General features: G+C 46.2%; 1 protein-coding gene across 1 annotated transcript in view; it reads right to left on the bottom strand.

Moving 5' to 3' along the window:
• LOC308659920 (calcium/calmodulin-dependent protein kinase type IV-like) overlaps positions 1–8,311 on the bottom strand; it is a gene marked incomplete at its 3' end in the record, with an annotated part of 68,059 nt that extends 59,748 nt beyond the window's left edge. Inside the window, exons 1-2 of the mRNA XM_081314049.1 lie at positions 8,213–8,311; positions 7,908–8,009 (exon numbers count right to left, since the gene is read on the bottom strand). Coding sequence (XP_081170175.1) covers positions 7,908–8,008 — 101 coding nt within the window. The 5' untranslated portion in view covers position 8,009; positions 8,213–8,311. The remainder of the gene's footprint in view (positions 1–7,907; positions 8,010–8,212) is intronic.
• Positions 8,312–12,266: the final 3,955 nt, after the last annotated feature.

The raw sequence follows: 12,266 nt of genomic DNA, 5'->3' as shown, positions 1-12,266 counted from the left end.
TCAATCCATCTCTTCCACTCCACAGTGTATCGCTCATCTCTTCCACTCCACAGTGTATTTTTCTTTATTTTTTAAATGGTTTAACAATTCCAATCTGCTAGGAGTTCCTGAGAATTGTGTATATATACACTTAATAAATTACTATTACTGTATTATGAATGATTACCCAAGGTCATACAGGCAGTCCTTGACCTACAACGTTCGTTCAGTGATCGTTTGAAGCTATAATGGCACTGAAAAAAGTGACTTAGGAACAGGCCTCACACTTAGGACCACTGCAGGATCCCCATGATAATGTGATCAAAATTTAGGTGCTTGGCAATCCGCATGTATTTATGATGGCTGCAGTTTTCTGGGATAACATGATCACCATTTGAGAATAAAAAAACCCAGTTTTAGGCTCTTTTGTAATATCAGTAGAGGTCAGGTGCAAACACCCAGACTATTAGATTGTTCTCTCCCTGTTACACAGGGTTTTCCCTAGACTAGCATCTTTTGCCTGGGAATGACCAGATAGGTATTCAAAGGAGCTCAGATCTAGTCCTTTTGTGTTTATGTGGCGAGTCCAGACTGATTCCTTGCTTGACCCCACCTCCCCACTTGGGATGGTTACATTCCAACAATAAAGCTGGGACCAATCTCACCTCCTTTAAGCTGAACTTAATTCCTTGTGCCTTCATAGACCAGGGGTCTTCAAACCTGGCCCTTTCATGACTTGTGGACTTCAACTCCCAGAAGTCCTCAGCCAGCGTGCCTGACTGAGGAATTCTGGGAGTTGAAGTCCACAAGTCATAAAAGGGCCAAGCTTGAAGACCCCTGTCATAGACCAGTGTTTTTCCACCTTAGAAACTTTACACTGTGTGGACTTCAACTCCCAGAAATCCCCTTGCTGGCTGGGGAATTCTGGGAGTTGAAGTTTACACTTCTTAAAAGTTGCCAAGATTGAGAAACACTATCTTAGACCATGCCATTTTCTTGGCCGTGGTATAGATGCAGAGTTCCACTATTTTCCAGATTTTGTTTTTAAATTTCCCAGTCTAGCCAACAATCCCATGATTTCTTAGTGGTCTTCCATCCAAGTACTAACCAGCTCTGACTCTGCTTTTGGTGTTACTAAGATCAGTCTAAGTAGACCAGATTCTACTGCCTCCACTAAACCACAAAGTGTTGGTGGGAGAAATCCCAGTCCCAGCCCCCAGTCAATAGTTTTAGGGTCTGTGACCCTAAACCTGTTCCTCAGCATATTTCTTAACCAAGCACTTCCCAACTTCCTTTTCCCACAGCATAGGTGTCAAAGATTGCATCATGTGACGTATCGTGACATATTGCAATGTTTTTTGCCTTTGCAGAGCCGGGGTGGGCATGGCCTGCGTGTGACACATCCGGCCCGCGGGCCGCCAGTTTGACACCCCTGTTCTACAGTGTGTCAAGACTACAACTCCCAGAATTCCTAGCTGCACCGGCCAAAGAAATGCCCATCCTGGCTGGGGAATTCTGGGAATCCTAATCTCACTTTTTCGCTTCACTTTTCACTCTATCTGCAGATTCTGAGGACCTTTTTTTTTTTTTTTTGCTTTCCAGTGTTAAAAGCACTGAAGCCAGATCGGAGGATTGGGGGAAAGTTAGCCACTTTAATCTGAGAACAGTTTTTTGGCAGCACTTTCAAAGAAACACCCCCCCCCCACACACACACAGGAAGACTAAAATAGCAGCATTATGGAACAGCAGCATCCACGCTACATATGTTCCGTTTTTGCCTGCTAAGAATAGTTGTGCTTTTCTACCTTTGCATCCTCCAAATTTCATTAAAGGCAGCCCTATCTGGATCAGAGGGGAATGCAAAATTAGATTCCCCACCCCACCCCCCATGAAATTCACTGCCCCACCCCACCCCCCATCCTGCCAGATGCTTTGTTGATGTAACATATGGGGGAATCTATTTATGGAAACCATGTCCTAGATTTGATTTCATTTTTTCTTTGATGTAAGACGGCTGGAAAACGTCTGCAAAATAAAGCTCTGCTGACGACGAAGAGCAGGGATATCTTCCGTTGGATTATTAGACAGATGAAGCCACGGGAAAGGTATCAAATGAGAAAACAGCGCTGATTTTCATGGCTTAGTAAGAGGCAGGCAGGAGAGTTGGCCCAAAACAGAAAGACAAACGCCACCGCCAAGAGTATTTTGTTAATCTAAGGGACAAGATGGGTCCACAAATTGACCTGAGGCTTAACTCACGATAATCCCTTGATGGAAAGAAACACCATAGAACAGGGGTGTCAAACTCAATTTCATTGAGGGCCGCGTCAGCATTGCGGTTGCCCTCAGGGGGCCGGGTGGGTGTGGCCTGGGTGGGCGTGGCTACTGGGTGGGCGTGTCTAGTGCGTGTATGGCCTACTGGGTGGGCGTGGCCAGCTCTACGCATCAAGGGTGCCTATGGGGGGGCCTGGGCAGGAGTGGGACAGATCTGAGGGTCTCTGGCAGAAGGAGGGTCTCTGGGCCAGGGCCAAGGCAGTGGGGGCCGTTCCCTCACTGTTTCCAGGATGGCTTCGCGGGCCGCATGAAACCACTTCGCAGGCCGGATCCAGCCCCCGGGCCTTGTGTTTGACATGTCTGCCATAGAACATAGAATAATAACAGAGTTGGAAGGGACCTTTCAGTCCAATCCTCTGCTCGAGCGAGACCCTATATACCCATGGTGGCGAACCTATGGCACGGGTGCCACAGGTGGCACGCAGAGTCCTCTCTGTGGGCACGCGCCCCGTCGCCCCAGTCCCAGGCCTTCAGCTGGGTTTTATAAAAGCTTTTCGCTTTGGGCCTCCACCGCAGTGTGCCAAAAAAAAAAGGTTCAATCAATCAATTAATTTTCGCTTCTCGTTGGAAAAAAAAAGATCTCGCCAAGTTGGAATTGATTGATGGAACTTTTTAGTCCCACCCAGTCTGCTATTACACTGCAGCCACGCCCACCCAATGGGCCACGCCCACCCAGCACCTGATGATACGTAAGTGGGTTTTGGATTGCAGTTTGGGCACTCGGTCTCTAAAAGGTTCGCCGTCACTGCCCTATACCATTTCACACAAATGGTTGTCCAGTCTCTTTTTGAAAGCCTCCAGTGATGAAGCACTCCAAACCTCTGAAGGATAGGTATTACATTAGTTGATTGATCTCACCGTTAGAAATTTTCTGCTTAGTTCTAGGTTGCTTCCCTCCTTGGCGAGTTTCCATCCATTGCTTCTTGTTCTGCCTTCAGGTGCTTTGGAGAATAGCTTGACTTCCTTTTCCTTGTGGAAGCCCCTGAGATATTGGAACACGCCCCTCGTCCTCCTCTTCATTAAACTGGGCATACCCAATTCCTGCAAGTGTTCTTCATATATTTTAGCCTCCAATCTCCTAATCATCTTTGTTGCTCTCCTCTGCATTCTTTCTAAACTTTTTTACATCGTGGCGACCAAAACTGGATGCAGTATTCCAAGTGTGGCCTTAAAGCCATTATAAAGTGGTATCAACACTTCACGTGATCTTGATTCTATCCCTCTGTTAATGCAGCCTAGAACTGTGTTGGCTTTTTTGGCAGCTGCAGCACACGGCTGGCTCATATTTAAGTGACTGTCCACTAGGACTCCAAGATCCCTCTCACAGTTACTACTATGGAGCCAGGTACCATCTATACCAGACATGTCAAACTCATGACGTCACATGATGTCGCTCAACAAATCAGAGCTTTTTCACCATTGCCGGCAATGGGGTGGGCGTGGTTTCCCGGTGACGTGGGCCGGCAGTTTGACACCTCTGTGCATTTGGTTTTTCTTGCCTAAATGTAGAACCTTACTTTTTTCACCATGGAATTTCATTTTGTTAGATAGCGCCCAGTGTTCAAGTCTGTCCAGATCCTCCTGTATCTTAAGCCTGTGTTCTGGAGTATTGGCTATTCCTGCCAGGTTGGTATCGTCTGCAAATCTGATGAGTTCCCCATCTATCTCCTCGTCCAAATCGTTGATGAAGATGTTGAAGAGCACTGGGCCCAGAACAGAGCCCTGGGGCACCGCACTACACACTTCCTTCCATGTAGATGCAGTTCCATTGAGGACCACACGCTGAGTACGGCCTGTCAGCCAGCTACGAATCCATCTGGTGGTGATGCTGTCTAGCCCACATTTTTCTATCTTATCAAGTAGAAGGTTGTGATCTACTTTATCAAATGCCTCTTAGGTTGGTTGCTCACATCTCAGTCTCCCAAGCAAGAGTACTATGTGAGTTCACAGGTATAGAATAGGTGGCACCTGGCGCAACAGAAGTAACTGAGTGGGATCTAGGAATCCTAGTGGACAATCACTTAAATCTGAGCCAGCCGTGCACTGCAGCTGCCAAAAAAAGCCAATGTAGTCCCAAGCTGCATCAACAGATAGTATCAAGGTCACATGAAATATTAGCACCATTCCTTCGGGAATAGGGTGGTATACAAATTGAATGAATAAATAAATAAATAAATAAATAAATAAATAAATAAATAAATAAATAAATAAATAAATAAATATACTGCTTACAGAGTGACTTGCAACTAATCCTTGCATGACCGCTGCAGCATCCCCATGGTCACATGATCAAAATTTGGCAACTGGTGTGTATTTGTGACAGTTGCAGCATCCTGGGGTCATGTGATTGCCCTCTGCGATCTTCCCAGCCGACTTCTGTCAAGTCAATGGGGGAAGCCAGATTCTCTAAACCAGAGGTCCCCAACTGTTTGGGCACCAGGGACCGGTTCCGTGGAGAGAGGTTTTTCGGCAGACCGGAGGAGGCGAGGTTTTGTGTGCTGCCTGCATCCCACGGATGGGGCTTTGCTTGTTTGTCCGGACCAGTTGCTGGCATGCTGTGGACCGGGACCGGTCCACAGACCCGGGGCTTGGGGACCCCTGCCCTAAACAACCAGATGATTCACTTAACTGCAATGATCCACTTAACCACCAGGGCAGAAAAAGTCATAAAATCAGATACGGCTCCCTTAACAACTGCCTAGCTAAGCAATGGAAATTCTGGTCCCTTCGTGGTCATAACTCGAGGACTACCTGCACTGAGGCAGAAGAGTATTGGGGGCAAGAGGACAAACAAAGTAATTCTCGGGAGGCTCCTAAGACCCACTGTTTGTTGAAGGAGATGTCAGGAATGGCGCCAGGAAAGCAATGGGACTGTCCCCCCAACCTCTCTAATCTCCTTTGATGCTGCACCCTTCAGGATCGGCAGCTGTTCTACCCCCTCCCGACTTTCCAGAATTTCTAATATACCACAGAGAGCACTGAGCATGCAGACTGATGCAGCCTCAGGATCTTTTCCACACTTAAACGGCCCCAGGAAATCGGCTTCTTCCTTTGCACAGCATCTTATAGCAATTGCACGTCACACCTACTCACTTTTCTACACCGAACTTCCTGCCCAGCTGTGGGAGTAGGTGGGCCAGCTCAAGTCCTCCAAACAGCTCCAAGTATTATAATTTCATGGATGGGCTGCCTCTGATGCTTGGGCAGGGTGTTAGAATGTAAAACCCAGGCAAAAAAAACCCACACGCATGAAGAAGTAAAGGTTTGGTCCGTTTGATTATTTCAAATACCAAGTCACATACTGAAGCAGAAGTGGGCATTTTACAGTCCCTGGGCTATATCTGTCCCTTTGCCTGTTCCTGTCCAAGCCCGTGTGAACTGCTTTTATACGGAAAGCAATTTCCATTCCTTTTCAATGTACGTATGTGCGTGCATGCACATTCACACACATTCACAGCCCTATTGGTTTGGCCCTCAGCTACAATTCCAGTTTCTCGTGCGGCCCGTTGGGAAAATTATTTGCCCACCCCTGCATTGAAGGGATGTCCCCCTTGCATGCAGGACTTGGGCTAATATTGTTCAAGTAAGCCTTTGCAAAATAAACAAAATAAGCACTTTACATACGGGAGTACTGTAAGAGCCATTTTGAGATGTGTGGACTTCAACTCCCAGAAAACCCCAGCCAGCAATCACGTGTCTCTATCAGCGATTCTCAACTTCAGCTAGTTTAAGATCTGTGGACTTCAACTCCCAGAATACCCCAGCCAGCAATGCTGGCTGAGGTATTCTGGGAGTTGAAGTCCACACATGTTAAACTGGCTAAGGTTGAGAAACGCTGATAGAGACTTTTGATGGGATGTCCTGGCCGAGATTTACTGCATTCACATCTGTATTCTGCCCAAGGTTGTCTGCAAGGTATGGTCAAAAAAGTCAAGATGGTGTCTGCAACTGAAGTCCCACTTATTTTTATATGTGACCCTTCCGCTTACTTTGAATACTTGAACACGGCAAAGGAGATCATCCTCTAAGTGTTTTATCTATCTGCCCGGGGTTGAGATTGAGGATTTAATGTGAGATTTCAATGGCCCTCTGCTCTCTTCCCAACTACGGGGATGAATCGGAAAGCTTTCCCTGCTGTTGTGATTTTTAAAGGGGATGCCCAAAAGGAAGAATTTGAATTCCACGGAAGGTAATCAGTGTCCCTGTAATTTAGCTTATTTTTAATTGAATTTAAGTGAAACTGGTGCATGTAAAAGAACAGGTTGTAACTGCTATGTTTATTTTTTTGACATTTCCCCCCCCCCCCAATTCTTCTACCTGCTTGAAGATGATAATCAAGTAATGATTTTTCAGGGTTAGGTAAAGGTAAAGGTTCCCCCGCACATGCGTGCTAGTCGTTTCCAACTCTAGGGGCCGGTGCTCATCTCCGTTTCAAAGCCGAAGAGCCAGCACTTGTCCGAGGACGTCTCCGTGGTCATGTGGCCGGCATGACTAGATGCCAAAGGCGCACGGAACACTGTTACCTTCCCACCGTAGTGGTCCCTATTTTTCTACTTGCATTTTTACGTGCTTTCGAACTGCTAGGTTGGCAGAAGCTGGGACGAGTAACAGGCGCTCACTCTGTTACGCGACACTCGGGATTCGACCCGCCAAACTGCCGACCTTCTGATCGACAGGCTCAGCGTCCTAACCCACTGAGCCACCGCGTCCCTTTTTTCAGGGTTAATGAGCATTAATTCATCCCCAACATTTATAGAACTCTGCTTCCCTGAAATTTCGGATTTGTTCCACTGACTGAAGTACATGAGCTTATCAAGGACCGCTTAAAAAAGCAGAAAACTGAAGCTGGGAATTTTGGAACAACCAGAGCAAAAATAAAGAAACACAGACCCAAGCAGCTGCACAGAGTTCAAAAACGTTCCAACTTGTATTTCTTTTGTAGGGGGGGGGCTGCTTCAGCGCAACTGCGCCTGCCATTGCTAGCCATATAGTAGACTTACAAACATATAGTGACCCTTCAAATTTAACAACAGCCCTGAAAAAAGTTGACTTAGGACCACTTTCCACACTTACGACCGTTGCAGCATCCCCACGGTCAAATTTGGAGGCTTGGCAACTTGCTCCTATTTACGACGGCTGCAGTGTCCCTGGGGTCACGTGATCACTTTTTGTGACCTGACAAGCAAAGTCAATGGGGAAGCCAGATTCACTTAACAACCCTGTTACTAACTTAACGATTGCAGTGATTCACTTAACAGCAACAGCAAGAAAGGTTTAAAATGGGCAAACTCACTTCATAATTGTCTCACTTAACAACAGAAATTTGGGGCACAATTGTGGTCCTAAGTCAAGGACTACCTGTATACCTTTCGAGGAAATACCACAATTTAAGAGTCAAACTCTGCAGGTGGAATCCAGAGAGAGATCTTATGCTTTTCTTCTTTTTCTTGAGCAGAAAAGAATCAACGTTCTTTTAGAGAAGAATCATGTCTTTGGGGCTGCCATCACCCTGCTGGTTTTTTCCCCACTTTGTAAGCCTCATACCAAGTAATCTGCATCAGAAGGCCACAAAGAGATTAAATGCCCAACCTCACCTGCCCAGCTCCGGTCCCATGAGATAGAAATCTTGCAAAGCCGATTCTCTCCGGGATCCTTCAATCCAATATTCTCCCTCCAGAGGTTTCAAAGTGAGCATCCTGGAACAGAGAAGAAGGATCTGCTTGCGTTTGCTTGTCTTTCTTTTTCTCCCCCCCCCTTCCTCTTCCTCCTCCTCCTCTTCTGATCACATTGCAGGTGGAGAAATAAAAAAAAGAGCAAGAGAGAAGGGGGCGGGGTGGGGAGCGTTTTGGAGAAGCAATTTCTAGGATTATCCAGGAGGGTCACAATACCGTGTCCAAACCTTATTCTGCTAGAATATATACGGTGGGTGCAGATTAATCAGCAGCTTCACACGGGAGGTGCTGGCATCTTCGTAGTCCTCAATGTCCCCCTCAGCCTCCTTAAAAAAAAAAAGGGGGGGATTTTTAAAATCGTCAGGGGCAAAGAGCCTTGGTGGAGCAGTGGGCTAATGCGTCCTTAAGTAACACCAGCTGCCTGCAATTAGTGCAGGTTCGCATCCCACCAGGCTCAAGGTTGACTCAGCCTTCCATCCTTCCGAGGTAGGTAAAATGAGGACCCAGATTGTTGGGGGTCAATAAGCTGACTTTGTAATAATGCCGCTTGGGGTGTGTGTGAAAGCCCTAATAAGCAGGCATATACATAGAATGAAGGCTACTGCTAAGCTTGTAAGCCGCCCTGAGTCTTCGGAGAAGGGCGGGATATAAATGGGAATTAAAATTAAAAAAATTAAATTAAAAGATGAGCACCACGCAGGTGAAGATGGCACCACTCCCTCTCCAGATCTTCACCTATTCTTTTTCTTTCTTTCTCAGCAAATAACTTCCTTCCTCCTCTTTTCCACCCTTGGGGCTGCCTTAGAAAACCAACCCTGCAGAGTAGGTCAACTTTCCACCTGCTTCTGTAGAGCCGTAATCCACAGCACAGTCTTCCTGATGGCAGTTATTTCAAGGGAGGCTCGCCCCGATAGAAAAAAACAACACAAAACTCTCCTCCTGTTCCAGTGGCTTACTTGGCTGGCTGGCTGGCTTGCTTCCTCTTTCAAATCCTTGCAGGAAGGTGCTGAAGTGGAGAGCTTGGAGAAGTTGGGAACCATCAGCTTCCACTTGGGAGAATTTTGCTCGCTCGGCTGCAGCCCAAGCGTGAATCCAGTTTAAAAGTGACAATCCCGGGTCTCCGAATCCGACGGGCTGGCAGATGCATCGGAGCCCAGATGCAAGGAAGGCTTGGTCGTCAAAAGGAAGTTTTCGCGGTCAGAGCTCAGATCTTTCCCCTGGGGGGAAATCCTCCATTCCGCAGGGTGATGCTCTGGCGGTGCAGGCAGCGCCACGCCCGACTGAGATGAGATCCCATGACCTCTATTGAGGAAAGCGTGGCTTTGCTGCTCCGCCTTGCAAATCCAGCTCTCTCCTGCCTCCTAGCGGATCCTGCTTTTCATTTCAAGAGGACGGACCGAAGAACGGTTGCAGGAATCGAGTGTGTCTAGTTCAGGGGGGGTTTTCAAACTTGGCCCTTTTATGCCTTGCGGACCAACTCCCAGAATTCCTCAGCGTGGCTGGCTGAGGAATTCTGGGAGTTGAAGTCCGCAAGTCATAAAAGGGCCACGTTTGAAGACCCCTGGTCTAGTTTGATGAAAAGAAGGATTACGGTGACAATTTAATTTTTTATTTTTTTTTTTAATTCCATTTATATCCCGCCCTTCTCTGAAGACTCAGGGCGGCTTACAAGCTTAGCAGTAGCCTTCATTCTATGTATATGCCTGCTTATTAGGGCTTTCATACACCCCCCAAGCGGCATTATTACAAAGTCAGCTTATTGCCCCCAACAATCTGGGTCCTCATTTTACCTACCTAGGAAGGATGGAAGGCTGAGTCAACCTTGATAGCAGTCTTCCAAATATTTGAGGGGCTGCCACAAAGACGAGGGGGTCAACCTATTCTCCAAAGCACCTGAACGGCAGGACAAGAAGCAACGGATGGAAACTGATCAAAGAGAGAAGCAGCCTGGAATTAAGGAGAAACTTCCTAACAGTGAGGACAATTAACCAGTGGAACAGCTTGCCTTCTCAGAAATCAAGGGCGCTCCATCATTGGAGGTTTTTAAGAAGAGATTAGACAGTCACTTATCTGAAATGGTATAGGTTCTTCTGCTTGAGTAGGGGGCTGGACTAGAAGACCTCCAAGGTTCTACTCTACTCTACTCTACTCTACTCTACTCTACTCTACTCTACTCTACTCTACTCTACTCTACTCTACTCTACTCTTCTCCAAAGCACCTGAAGGCAGAACAAGAAGCAATGGCTGGAAACTAATCAAGAAGAGAACTAATCTAGGAGAAATTTCCTGACAGTTAGAACAATTAATCAGTAGAACCACTTTGCCTTCAGTAGTTATGGGTGATTCATCATCACTGGAGGTTTTTAAGAAGAGACTGGACAGCCGTTCGTCTGCAATGGTATAGGGCAGGGATCTTCAAACTTGGTCCTTTTATGACTTGTGGACTTCAACTCCCAGAATTCCTCAGCCAGGGTCTCCTGCTTGAGCTGGGGGTTGGACTAGAAGACTTCCAAAGTCCCTTCAGCTCTGCTAGTCTCTTATTCTGACTGTTTGATGCTGTAAGAGAGACCTGGAGATGGGCAATTTCGCAGGTGCTGGCATTGCAATGTTTTCTGTTCCAATTTGGCATTAAATATCCCCATTCCTGTACTGCTTTTCTGACCCTGTTCGGAGTCAGTCCCAGATCACTGGCTCCTGTTGAACAAAAAGGCACCTTCAACGAAGGTCTGAAAAATCAAGATGGCAATGGCGGCCACCATCTTGACTTTTTGGATTGCCTCTTCCCTCAGATGCCCCTGTTTTCTATCAACTCTAAATTATAAAATCCTTCGAGGTTGCCCTTTCAAGGTGTCATCATAAGAAGAAAAATATAACATTGATTCCAGGTTATCAAAGATAACGTGTTTCTACTTCTCGGTTGGGAATGACGCAAAAGCAACGTCATGGAGACGTAGTTGAAAAAGAAGGATTCCTTTTTAAAATGTCCTGCCAGTTTTTTTATACATGCATCAGAGGAAATTTCCATTAGGGGAAGCGAGTTCAAAAAAATAGGTGCCTGAAATGGAGACTGTGAGTTCTAGTCCTTGCTGGGTGATTTTGAGCCAGTCCCTGTCTTTCAACCCAATCCACCTCAGAGGGCTGTTATTGTGGGTAAGATAATAGGAGGAGGAAAAAGTATTAGTTATGTTCACTGCCTTGCAATTTATAAAAATAACAAAGGCGGGATATACATAAATAAAATGCTTGCATAAAAATGTATTTTACTGGGGGAAGTTGTGAACAATGCTGCATCTCTGAAATAAGGCTAGGCGAAAAGGGGTGATCCAGCCACAGAAATGGGACTAAGGAATAGGATCATGAACCATTTCCTGTTTTGGTGAATAAACTTCTGGAACTGCAGGAATGACCTACCCCACCCACACACACACACCCCAGAAACCCTTGGACTGGCACATTATGAAGGATAATAAGACTGTTCCATTGTCAAATTGCCCCATTTTTCTCATCTCTCTGCTTTTAAGAAAAATTCAAGCGGAAATGGATATTCCTTTTTTCTATGAAATTTTTAAACATTCTCAAGTTGATAGAGCAGGGGTGTGCCAAAATCGTAACGTCACGTGACATGTTGCGGCATATCGTGACTTTTTTTCCATTGCTGACAATGGGGTGGGCATGGTTTTGCTATGATGCATTCAGCCCGCGGGCTGTCAGTTTGACACCCCTGTGACAGAGAAACAATATTAATCTGATTGCAGGTCTGGGAAAAATGAGATAGCAAGCAAAGTCAAAAGGCTTTGCTGTAAACATGGAATCTTGGCTTCAGTGAAAACCATGAAAATCTCAATCTTGTTCAGTATGGCCCTCAGGCTGCTGGGTGAGGGAAGAAAGGGAAAGAAGGATGGATGGATGGATGGATGGATGGATGGATGGATGGAAAGACGGATGGATGAAGAGCGGGTGACTAGATAAGAGATAGATAGATGGCTGAATGGAGAGAAGATGGGTGGATTGATGATAGCACTTAGACTTATATACTGCTTTCACAATGCTTTACAGCCAATCTAAGCACTTTACAGAGTCAGCATATTGCCCCCAACAATCTGGGTCCTCATTTTACAGACCTTGGAAGGATGGAAGGATGAGTCAACCTTGAGATGCTCAGAATTGAACTCCTGGAGTGAGCAGTGAGTTAGCCTGTAGTACTGCATTCTAACCATTGTGCCACCACAGTTTTGATGTGAGAAGATGGGTAGCTGAAAGATGGATGGGTGGATGGATGGA

Source organism: Vipera berus (genome assembly GCF_964194415.1).
Source record: "Vipera berus genome assembly, chromosome: 1".
Lineage (NCBI taxonomy): Eukaryota > Metazoa > Chordata > Lepidosauria > Squamata > Viperidae > Vipera > Vipera berus.
This window is presented reverse-complemented; position numbering and strand designations above follow the sequence as displayed.